The 12,775-nt window shown below is 39.1% G+C and overlaps 1 protein-coding gene and 1 long non-coding RNA gene across 2 annotated transcripts; one reads left to right on the plus strand and one right to left on the minus strand.

The window, feature by feature from the left end:
* Window positions 1-400: 400 nt before the first annotated feature.
* Window positions 401-11,792, plus strand: LOC110046660 (voltage-gated inwardly rectifying potassium channel KCNH7-like). The gene is made up of 7 exons (XM_089273552.1): window positions 401-979; window positions 2,849-3,331; window positions 5,093-5,483; window positions 7,990-8,189; window positions 8,793-9,045; window positions 9,779-9,993; window positions 10,667-11,792. Exons 2-7 carry the CDS (start codon window positions 2,852-2,854, stop codon window positions 10,973-10,975), a joined length of 1,848 nt encoding a protein of 615 aa, XP_089129678.1. The 5' UTR covers window positions 401-979; window positions 2,849-2,851; the 3' UTR covers window positions 10,976-11,792.
* LOC149102697 (uncharacterized) lies at window positions 8,682-12,283 on the minus strand. The gene is made up of 2 exons (XR_016202005.1): window positions 12,023-12,283; window positions 8,682-8,951 (listed from the first exon to the last, which is right to left on the minus strand). It is a non-coding gene; the product is annotated as an uncharacterized LOC149102697 (long non-coding RNA).
* Between the last annotated feature and the right edge of the window lie 492 nt (window positions 12,284-12,775).

The following is a 12,775-nucleotide window of genomic DNA, read 5'->3' on the forward strand; positions in this document are numbered from 1 at the left end:
ATTTTGAATTTTGAATTTTTTTCCTTGATCCGATCCGTGATCCGATACCTGATCCGATCCGTGATCCGATCCGTGATCCGATCCGTGATCCGATCCGTGATCCGATCCGTGATCCGATCCGTGATTCGATCCGTGATCCGGTCCGTGATCCGATCCGTGATCCGGTCCGATCCGATCCAGGTTTTGTCGACGCCGCAAGAAATGAATGGAAAGCAACGATTGGCAGGGAATCAAAAGTCCTCACCTGATCATGCTCCGCTTAAGCCCCACTAAGGAACGTGTTTCACAACAAGCTTGAAATAATTGAGCAATTACTTCTATAAAACTTGGCGTTGTTGTATAAATAACCAGTAAATAACCAGCTGAGTTTAGTGAATATCTGTTTATTTATTTTCACTGTCGATTGGGTTATTTTAGTCAAACCATCAATTTCTTAAATCTTTGACCAGATGGTTTCTTTATTTTGTTTTGTTTTTATTAAATCGAGCCGAGAAATTTCTATGCCCACGTAAAAATAATTACCTTCAAGGGAAGAGTTATTTGCATAAGCAAACTTATAAAGCACCAAATTAGCTTCAAAATTTTTCGGTGGCTTCAGATTGTTCAACTTAGTTCTTGTGTAAAATGCATTTATTAAAATTTGGAGGAATTATTTTGAGATTAAACATTTAGTCAGTCACCGAAATTTGTGCGAATAGGTGAAGTCTAGTCAATTATCGCATCTGATGAACTAACATCCAAACAAAAAACTCCATATTTTTCCACCTGGTTTTAAAGAATTCTCCATCTATTTGACGCCTTAAAATTAAGTTATCCACAAAGAAAGATGGTTGGAAGAGAGAACTGACAGCTTGTCTACAGAACGCGTAAATTTAACACCCACGGGTTGACATGTAATTCTTCATTAAACGCGAGGGAGCGAACTTACATCCAGGTCAGCGAAATTTCGAAGAAGACTACGAATGTCTGCACTAGTTAGGTAAGCCAATTCAAAAAAGGTCGACGTTATGATATTTTGCTAAAAGAACTAGTTGTATTTAGTTATAATAAGTATATAACCTTGTATTACTAGGCCAGTTAAGTCGTGAAACTGCAAAACATTTTTCATCAAGTCTTTTAATCAGATCGCAATTTCTGTTTCTGTTTTCACTGCAGGCTTAAATTCAATACGTTTGCACCTTTTTGCTTAGTTGTCTTGACATGTCAAAACCAAATCTAGCATCATTTGCATACAGGCAGCAAGAAACTGTTTATTTGAATAGGTAATTTGCTAAATTAAGGCAGAATATTTAGCAAATAGTCTACAGTAGCTGGTATTCCGTCCTTTTAAGTGAGACAAAAACTTCTCGTGACTTGAAGAAACGTTTTGTTTAAATATTTTTATGTATGCGCATTTAATTGAGGAAACATCAGCTTCCAGCAATTAATTATTACTAAGCTATGGTGGAAACTTTGTTTCACGTCAAAAATAAATTTCCTAACAAAGGCATGTGGAGCTAATTTAGGTGTTACATGTTAACCAGATGAAGATAGGGACTTTTTTTTTCTTGAATAACTGTTCACTACATGTTCGGCATTGATTACTATTCCTTTCTCGATGAACAAATCATTTTAATAATTTAAATTTACAAAGACCTTAAACTCTTCCCCTCCACATTTGTATGGAGGTAAAGCATAACTTCGTATAAGAACGTTTCTCTGAAAAGGTGGCATTTGATCGGCTTACTTTGGTCGTTTCTCTTCAGTGTATGTTTTGCAAGAGAGAAGTTTGAGTGACGCGTACCGCTAAGGTACCTAATTAAAAAGTAGTTTCCAAAGGTTTTACTCGTATTAAGTAATTCACAGATACTAGATAATTCAAACTTGATCAAAGCATCCAGGTGCATAAAAAGCTCCCAGGGGGTTTCTAAAAATTGACATCGCACATACCAAGATGCATTTTAAGCTTCTGAAACTAATAAGGTCTTGAACTTTCATTGAAGCTCGTTAACGTTAAATTTCGAGATGGCGCTTCTTTAAGAACGTTGAAGCCTTTGAAACAACCCCAGAACTTTCCACAGTGCCACTGGTAGAAAGTAAAAAAGTTGCGCTCTGTTTTAGAGATATTTGTTCTTACTAGCATTGCAAAGTGTTTCAATACAAGGAGTGGAATTTGGCCAATTTCCATATTAATGAGGCAAAACGTCTTTTCTATTTTTGTGATTTTCTCGAAAACTTTAAGGCAGGGTTCACACTACGTCGGAGAATTTGAAAACGCAGCTTTATTTCTAGGGTTTGGCCTACCGTCCAGGTAATCCGTCACGAAAACGGAGCTTTTCGAAAAATACGCTCTTCAAACCGTAGGAACTTGAAAACGCCGGCTTTTCATTTCATGTGGATGGAAAACATTTTGAAAATGGAGCTTTTCGAAAACGATGTCGTCGCGATAATAATGTGATTTCCTTCACCGAGTTTTCCTCAAACACAAATCCAAACTGGCCGGTGATTGTTGCGTTTTTTTTTAAATTCCTCTGGTGAAGAGTGGACGAAAAACATTTGATGCGTTTTCAGAGCTAGTAAAACCTCCGTTTTCAAATCCTCCGTCTTAATGTGGAAGGTAGAATTAAAAGGTGGCGATGGTACAATCGAAAATGGTCCCCTAAAAGTGTTTTTTAGGCAAAGTATCACTGAGGATTTTCGATTTTCCGCAAACTGCTGGCTATCGATTCTCGATATTTAATTTCTAAGCAGCGACTTAAATATTCTCAAGAAATTCTTGATCATTCATGGGATTTTCTGACCTCGCATAAAAATGACAGCATTAATTGAAATTCAATTAACTATTTTTATACCCGTGTCTCTGTTCCAGATCATGTCTTCTGTTGCCCTGGAATTTATCGCTGAATCCCAAATGCGTAATCTAACCAAGGATTACAAACCGAAGACTTCCTCGAGAACACAAATCGCTGACAAGATAGGAAAATGTGCGATTCCCCACGAGTCCATGTTCAAAGTGGCCTGGGACTGGTTCGTCCTCGCTCTGGTGCTGTTCACGGCAATTCTTATTCCTTATGAGGCGGCTTTCTTAGGCAACACCAAAGCGAAACCAAGGAGGTCCGTTTGGCAGAAGATCTACTCGGGCGAACCGCAAGAGATCGTCAATCTAATCGTGGACTTGATGTTTATAATCGACATACTGATTAATTTTAGGACTACGTACGTGGAGAAAAAGTCTGAGGTAGTTGTGAGCTCGCCGAAGAAAATTGCCATCCATTATCTCAAGACATGGTTTATTGTGGATTTTGTAGCTGCCATCCCATTTGATTACTTCATACCGGACCAGGCTAACGGGGTAAGAATACAAGTCAGAAGAATGCACTGCAATACTTGCAAAACAAATTCAGACCATTTTAATTTCGGACAGAAAAAGGGTCCGAAAATAAAACAGTCTGAAATTCTTAACGAGTAACTGGCTTGTTAGAGATCGATTTTGCAATAAAAACTAACAATAAGAAGTAACGACTTTTCGACCTCTCCGAGGTCATTTTCAAGTGGGAGAAAGAGTATATAAACTTAGCATAAACATGTTTCTAACAGTAAAAAATAGTTTAAAAATGTTGCGAACGTTAGACTGCAACAAAACAAGTAAGAAAAATGATAAAAATATTTACGAAGTTAAAAAGGGAGACCTACAACAATGAGACAATAAAGCCCCGGCCAAACGATCACAACATTTCAACAAAACATATCGCAACATTATCGAGCGCAACGCAACATATTGCGCGCGTTTGGCCACCCTGCTGCGACGTGTTGCGACTTGTTGCGACATGTTGCGACATGTTAGGTGTTGTTGGCTCAAATTTGAAAATGATCAAATTTTTCATGCAACATTTGTGGATATTGCATGATGTTGTAGTCGTTTGGCCAGGTTCGTGCAACAGTGTTGTGCCAGGGCACGCGCACTAGTTCGATTTTCAACACCCAACATGTCGCAACACGTGGCAAACAGGGTGGCCAAACGCGCGCAACATTTTGCACCCAACAATGTTGCGATATGTTGCCTTCAAGTGTTGCGATCGCTTGGCCGGAGCTTGAATTGCAAATGCTGGGCCAACAACGTTGGCATATGTTGTGTTGAAATGTTGCGATCGTTTGGATGGGGCTTGAAGCAATACTAATAAGCTTAAAAAAACTGATCTAAACAAATAATTTAGCGCGAATTGAATCACCTTTTGTTCAATGTTGGTTTTTGTTCTTTGATATAAATTTATCAATTAACAAACTGACGTCAGTTTTTTATGCGTCTGTCCTCTTATTGATGATAAATTGCGTCATAACATTGTCAAAGTGGCTGTGGAACCACGAGCCGCAGTAAACTCTGACAATGTTATGACGCAATTTATCATCAATAAGAGGACAGACGCATAAAAAACTGACGTCAATTTGTTTTTTTACAATAACAAGACCCCAAAATGGTCAAATGCTGGGAATAAACGAGGGGATAAGACTCCGTAAACTTGCCGTAAACAAAGATAAGTGAATTTTATTCAAAATGACGCGAACATTGTCAATAGCTTTTCTCACTTTTTGATTGGCTACTAAAAAAGGCCATAGAATCTCATTGGCTAAAAAGTTGACAGTTTGACAGCTGAGAGTTGAACTTGAAAGCTTCCATAAATTAAAATTTTATCTGTCTGTACTCTTATTGATGATAAAAATGAGCCAATCAGCGCGCGAGGAATTAGACAGTTATTGTAAAAATGAAGTTTTGACACCTTTTTGAAAGTTGAGGACATGAAACAACGATTAACGTTGATATGATCTTTCTAGGAAAGTAGCCGGAATTCCGAAAACGGAAACGAGATATAGAATTGATAGCTTTGAGTACTGCGAATGCTGCTCAAAACACCAAGAATGGTAATTAACTGAATTTTAGCATCTTACCTATTTGATTTGGAGAATAGTAAGTTCGATTGTTAGTTTCATCCAGACTGTTTTCCTGCGTGAAAATTATTAACTGAATTGCTCTGACGGAGGACTTACGCCTGAACTTTGCTAAACTCGTACCTTTTTAACTGGCTATTTTTGTATGTTATTTTTATTTTCATCACAGGCAGCCTCCCTTACTGGGCTGTTAAAAACCGCTCGTCTTCTCCGCCTTATCAGAGTTTCTCGCAAAATGGATCGCTATTCCGAGTACGGTATAGCTGTCATTTTCCTGCTGACGTCAATTTTCACCCTTATTGCTCATTGGTTAGCTTGTATCTGGCACGTGATTGGTCAGCAGGAAATCGAGTTATCGTATGGTTGGATTCAATCGCTCGCGCGCGAAGTGGACCAGCCAATAAATCAGTCAGAACCGGGCAGTGGACCGGGGTCTGGGACCCGGTACATCACTGCTCTATACTTTACCTTGACAAGCTTGACGAGTATCGGGTTTGGTAACGTGGCTCCCAATACTGACAACGAGAAAATCTTCTCTGTTATGACGATGCTGATAGGAGGTACGAAAACACAAATCAGTAAGACCACTCCATGACAGGCATATTTTTTTCTAGAAAGGGCCCATTATTTGTTTACGTGAAAGTTTTTAATTATGTGACATGGTTAAAATCATGCTATATAGAATATTTTGGGTTCATTGCAGAGATCTATCTATGCATAAGATATCCTGAAAATTTCAGGGACACAGGATTTTTCGTTATAGAGTTATTGCTGTTGGCGTGATGCCTGTAAAATGAGGGTTTAGTTGGCGCGGTCCTGTTGCTATGGTAACAGATGGTATCAACAACAGTGCCAAACAATTTCTCTCAGTGAGTAATATATAGATTTAGGCCAGCCTAAAAGCGTAGCTCCTGGGCCGGGTTGTTCAGAGCCAAATTAAGCTAACCCAGAAAAAGGTAGAATTTTGATTTGAGTTTTGTAACTTTGCGTTGAGGTTTTCTGTATATTGTTTAGCCTTCTGTTTTCAGTTTTAATAATCACTGTATACACAAAGCAAATTCAGCAAAAAACATTTGTATAGAAGAAAAAGTTATAATTCGGTTAACTTTTAATCCTGGGTTAGCGTTAACCGGCTTCCGAACAATCCTGCCCTGTTTTCAACAAGTTAACCTAGGATGAGCCCGCGATCCAATCGAAAAACCAGCACTTGGTCAGCGGTCAACTGTAAAAAAACACTCGTCCTCGATGAGCTGTAAACTTGAGCCAGCGATATGGCCACGTGATACTGGTCAGCGGATACCTTGTTTTGACAGGTGTCAATTGATCATAATTTGGATGTCCAATATCAAAGAAGTACACGGTAAACCAATGTTGCATATCTCTGTCAACCTATTATTTGGAGTATGGCCGCCATGTTGCGCGACTCCGTCGCCGTCGTGCGTACGCGCCCACGAGAAATAGCGCTAGCCATGATAGCCATGAGAAAATCAACTCATGGGTTTCTTTTTCTTTCCTATATGAGTATGGGGCTCCGCTCCGCTATTATCACTGAAGGGACTAATGAAAATGTTTCAAATAATGTTTAAAATTTCCCTTTTAAAGGTGTCGTACCACCTTAGGTCCTTCTCCAGTTCGCCTGGTTTTAGGTAATCGAGTTCACTTATTTGATAAATCCTGCCCGGTGGACAAATCTTGGATTTTTCAGTTCTAAAGCGAACTAAGAAATGCCGGTAACGATAACGAACACTCCTCACATACAGTTATTTATTGCATCAGCGTGCTGCATGTTTCTCGTACGAAAATAAATGGGTCTCTATCATGAGCCAGACGTCAAAGAGTCTAAACTTTAAAGGAGCTGCGTCATGACCTGCGCATGTGCAACATTTGGCACAACTTCATTACGATTCCCAAGTAGTCGCTATATTGAATTTTGCGAGGTGCGAGAATTTTGCTCGCATATAGCCATTCATTGTCCACGTTTTGAGGCTTTTTTCTCGTTTTAGTGTTTACGCCCTCAGAAAGTGAAGCGTGAATCTTCCTGCGGCCACTTCCAGTTCGCCGACCATCTCATGAAGACATCAAAACATCCACGAAAAACACTCTCTAAACCTCAAACGCGAACCAAAATCTACATCTAAATACTCCACAACAATCAATTGAGCTATTACAACTATCAAAAAAATAAACCACTCAAGGATGGCAAAGATATTTTCGGATAACGTTACAAAAGCGTCCTCCTCGACGATATTGAAAGTTTGAGGCTAAAACTTTCAAACTGTTCCGTGATCGGACGCGCATGCGCGGCCGTGACCAAGCTTCTTTTAAGACTTATTTTCACTGATGGAAACCTAAAAGCAATCAGGTCTGGTCTTGTTAAAAATCACTATACTAGTGCACTGAAAACACGAAAAGGCTGTTATAATGGGATTGTACATCGACGAAGTTGTGATTTCCTATTAAAAAAATCTGGCAGGTATTTTTTGTTGTCGTTAATTTGTAGTAAGAATCGCTAAAACCTATTTCCAATTTACTCTCCCTTCAACAATATACTTAATATCCTCATATTGGTGTTCTATTCTATGATTTTAAGAACGAACCGTTTTAACGAAAAATACAAAAAATTTACCGCGATAATGTCCCTTTTAGTTGTGGTGGTCTCTGGCAACTAAGCGGTGAGCAACTTCTGTGAATATGTCGGACTAATTGCATGAATACCTTGTTCTCCAGATATTTTTTAACTCTGCGTAACGAAGTACGTAGCGTACCCTGAGTTCTTAGACTGCACTTTGAAATAGTTTAAACAATTTAACTCAAAAGAATTCTATTTACATTGAAAGGAGTATCAGAAGAACTTGAGGTGCCAAAAATTCTAACAGCCCCTAAGTTCTTCGGGATTATTGAGCAAGGTGCCACAACCCCTGGACCACACCACATTTTCGTTTAGCCAGTTTTCTCGTTCGTTTCTCGCTAGGCGCTCTGAGTGAAATTAAGAGCGCTTCTCATGGCCTAGGCCGGCTCCCTAGAACCTCAACACCTAAGTAATCGCTACACCTTTTTCTCCCTCAGCATTGTTTTACGCGGCCATATTTGGAAACCTGACGGCGATCATACAACGCCTGTATTCCCGCACAGCCCGATATCACCGAGACTTGCGAGTAGTTAAGGAATTTATTGCACTGCATAACATACCAGAATGTCTTCAGGGGACCCTACGAGAATACTTCGCCCAGGAAAAGACCGCAGCCAAAGGGGACGACATTGAATCGGTAAGAAAATGTGTACGTCACACGGGAGCTGTTGGCCCGGGGACTGAGTACAACAACAAAAGTTTAAATTCCAGTTTTGTCGAGCCCCATTTCAGGATTTCCGCCTTTCGATGAGGCTGTATAGAAGGAGGATGGGACAATAGCACCAAAAAACTCCCTTTTACTCCAAAAGTCTTATTCAGGTCCGCACACTTTGTTGCCGTTGTTGGTTTGTAGAGTCACTCGTCACGAGTGTGGGACAAAGGAGACAAGTCCAGGATGGGAGTCGAGCCCGTGCCCTTAAGGACAGCGGTCGGATATTCTAAAATTGAGCTACAGGATGTCATGTGATAAACTAGTTAATTTTGTATGGTTCAAATATGACACGTTTCCTGGATACTCTAGGACCAGGCAAAAACCTCCTGTAGGTAGTCAGAGAAAGGAAGCTGGTATTTTTGCTGTTTTGTTTTGTAGAGATATGGAGCTCCTGATTATGTAAGAGAACGTAAATGGTAAAAGAATATGTTGTTTATTCAACAATCATAGAAAGCAGCCTAACTTCTTCAATTTAAAGGTCTCAAAACTAATCAATGAAGAGTACATTTATTATTCTTTCACCCTCAGATCATGTACCGCTTTCCAGAATCTCTCCAAGCGGACATCAGGGTTCATCTGAATCACAGCCTGTTTGAACAGTTTGAAATTTTCCAAGGCGCGAGCCAGGGCAGTCTCCGTGCTCTTGCAACCGCTTTCCATATCGAGCTGTTTCCTCACAAGCACTTTCTGCTGAAAGAAGGAGACCAGGTTACCAAGCTTTACTTCATAGTGACAGGAACTGTGGATGTCACCAAGGGAGATCAGAGTATGGTGTATCTGGGTAAGGTCAGGTTACTAATGCGTACAAATTCTGTTGCATTAAGGCCAGTAGACTGTATTCAGGAAAGCAACGTTAACCATTCTGCTTCTCATTTCATCATGAAAGTTAAGCACAGAAACATTTAAGGAATCGATGGAGCCAACCTCGAGCTGCCCTGTATTGATTTTGGACTGGGATGGTTAATGGGATGGAGGAGGGGGAAGCTTGTAGTTCATACTGAAGTCCTGTTCCTATTGCCATCGTTATAGCCATTCTCACTTCTAAAAAATGTTTTTTTTTTCCTTTAATAATATTTCTACTGATAAATAGGATAACTGACCCAGTGGGTTGAGCACTATAAGACACTTGAAAAACTGAAGAAATTGATAATATTTTAAATGGAAAGGCCTACTTATTTTCTACCCCAGCCCCCATTCGTTTTTCTTTCACCCACCCAATTTTTCCATCGTTTCCATCGACTGGGAGCCTGGAACAGTGAACTCGCTATACATTCCCTCTCTTTTGACCGGAAACTTTTGGGTTAAAGTAATTTTGCTTCTTTACACCCTGAAGTAAGTAAGCAAAGTAAGTAAGTAAGCAAAAGTGCTTTCTGCACGGCACTGCTCGTTAGCTTTTGAAACAGAAGAAGAACTAGCGGGAAAAAAAAAAAAAAAATATATATATATATATATAAAATAAAAATGTCACGTCGCGAAATTAATGGCCTTTGATAGTATCTTGTCCATGTATTCAGGTCCAGGAGATATCGTTGGTTGCAACATGACGTCACGTCGTAGCAGGCCTGATAACCACTATAAATCACGAGCAAGCCTGCTCTCTAAGGTTAGTTCCCAGGTCCACATCATTGCTTGGCAGGATCTTTTGCGAGTCATGAGGGTGTACCCTGAGATCAGGACGCGTATCATGGAACAAATGGTGCTCGCGTTTGAACTAGACTCTAATGATATGGTAAGTGATCTGAGAATAAAAAAGACGACTTGCAGTCTCATCATGGTTTGGAATAACATGATGATAGAGCGGTTTTCATTTGAGTGTCGAAAAGTAATTGTTTTGCACTTTCTACGCTTTGCGTTTGGTTTAAAAACTCGCGCCACTTTTTCATCCAATCAGAAGTGAAACCAAAACCAATCGTGACTCACACGCATGCGTTTTCCCACGCTTTGCGTCAGCTACATGTAATGACTTCCAGTTTTGATTGGCTCACTGTATTGTCTGTGCCCTGTGATTGGCTATAGCGATTACCTTGGTTTTGGTTTTACGACACTCAATTGAAAACTGCTCCTAAACATCGCTTCTTGAAATTTAATTCAATTTGATTCAAAATTTTCGAGTTTTCTTATAATTCGTAAGGCTATCTCTGTAAAATGTTCGTTCTCGGCTATCACCCGACCCACCAGTATTTTTGTTTTTGTTTTTAAAGTAACAAAAAAATATTTTCGATTCCTCATTGGCTGCTCCCATTTTTCGGATGTTCTCAACTTTAATACGCTTCTTGTACACCTTCAAGTATTTGACAATGTGTTGATATCCAACTAATCAGTGGGCGCGTACTCCTATAAAAGCATGAGTGTCACGTTAAAGCAAACTGCACACCATGTGTTTTCTGTTTTCCTTACCACAGGAAGATCATGTGGTTAGGCAAGAAGATCAACGAGCTTATATCGACATGCTCCAAACAATCACTGAAGAAGACAGTTTGTTAGTGACAGCTCCCCGCAGGCGAAGAAATACGAATGAAAACTTGCCTAGTGACCAGAAAAATGCTTCATTTTCGACAGATGTGCACTTGGAAAAGATGGAAAAGAGACTTGCACTGGTGGAGGGTTTACTAGGCAAGGTTCTCGAGTCATTGAAGAATACAAACAGTGGTTTGGCACCCAAAAAGACTAAATCAACGAACGATTTGGAAATTGCCACCTCGTTTGTGTGATTGACGGTTATCGCCTTGACAGAATTTGTATTGTAATAATTATCGCTTCGACATATAATTTGTATTATAATAATTATTGCCTTGATATAATGATATATTATGATAATTATTTAAGGTTTTTACTACTTTTCACTTTCTGTTAACGTTACGGAATATTTTCTGCATGGATTGCATACAGTAATGCTATTGGTGGTTTTCGTCTATTTTACAAAGACTATTTCTTTTTTGGCATAAAAACATCGAAAAACTAGGTTTATTATCAGGTTAATTTATTATCAGGCTGTAGATCAGGAAATAATCAACATTCTGTGTAAATTACCCCTGGAAAGCGTTTTTCAAGACGCGATATTTCAAAATTTGAGAAAATTACAGTAGTTAGTCTACAGCCCACATGCTGATGTCCCTCCTTGTGAAACTAATAGTATGACGGCCATAAAATTGAAGCAAACGTAACGTTGATTCTACGAGTATTAAATAAGCTTTTAAGAAATTGCTTCCGAGTTAGATTATCAACTGAGTCTGAAAAACTGAAACGGTGAATGAAATAGGAATATCTAACACATGTAAATGTAGATAAATGTTTTCCACTTGGAGAGTTTATGGAAATATTTCTTAGCTTTGTAGGAGTTTGGCGGAAACACAAGAATTGTGATGGTATGTAATGAAAAGATAACATGCTGAAACAACTTATGTCTGAGGGTAGGTCGTAAGATATAACTTATATTTGAACTCTGTAGCGTTCTTTAATATCACTTAACTTGTAAGGTTTCGAAAAAACAACAGGACAACGATAAAAGTATACAAGATGTAAATCAGATTTTGCTTCCAGTGGTGAAACATTTTCCTTTGCCATCACATGTTAGTTGGAGGTATGCGCTATTACTGCTATATAAAGTACTATCCCGGGAGAAAATTACGGGGAAACCTCGCCTCTCAACCAGTTGGAGTGTGGAAACGGAGTACTGCCATGGTTTTCCGAAGGCATTGTCTGCGTGCAAAGCAGTCAACATAAACAGTAACAGCTCTAAATTGCGACGATGGCCCTACCTTTGTCGAGCAGTTTGTTTAAAAGACCTCCACGAAGATTCGAAATCAAAATTCTTTTCTCTTGTAGCTAGAAATCCTAGCAGTATCGTAGTAGAAGGTAAACACGAACAACCAATGACTTTAACATCATTGTTTACATTTGGAGTCGCACTTACAAAAATTGAAAGCGATGAAAAATGTTATACTCTGTGATCAAGTTTGCCTTTCACCTAGTCATTTGGAAAGCGTTTGTTTTCGAACCAGATGGTCTTGTCTAGAGATTTTACCAGTCGCATTTGCGTAGTATTAGAGAATTATCAGATTTCACAAACAGAACAAAATGCGGGAATGCAAACAGATAACAATGTTTTGATTAGATTAAGCACGTTTTCGACTTTGAAAGACGAAATAATCTTTTTTGGCTCCAGAGATCTTATCCATTTTAAAAACCGATCCTCAATGAGGTTTCTCTTGCCAGCAAAGTTCCTTGTGCCATAGCTTGCCCTTAACGTCTCAGAACTTTGTATCAAATCCTGATTTATTGAGTCAGATTCAATAAACTAGAAGGAAATTAAACGCACAGAAAAAGGCAAACAATCAAAAACTAGTCGACCGTTCGTTCATTATTTAAATATTCAGCGTGGCTACACTGAACTTCGTGAACACAGATCGTGCTTTTTAATGCTCATACAGTACTTTATCATTTCTCAGACTGCTACATTCGATAAGACGAAAAATATTTGACTCCAATTTATCTCAAATTATCAGACTTAA

The sequence above is a fragment of the Orbicella faveolata genome, unplaced genomic scaffold, assembly GCF_042242905.1.
Source record: "Orbicella faveolata isolate gen_17 unplaced genomic scaffold, um_ofav_v1 contig_35, whole genome shotgun sequence".
NCBI lineage: Eukaryota > Metazoa > Cnidaria > Anthozoa > Scleractinia > Merulinidae > Orbicella > Orbicella faveolata.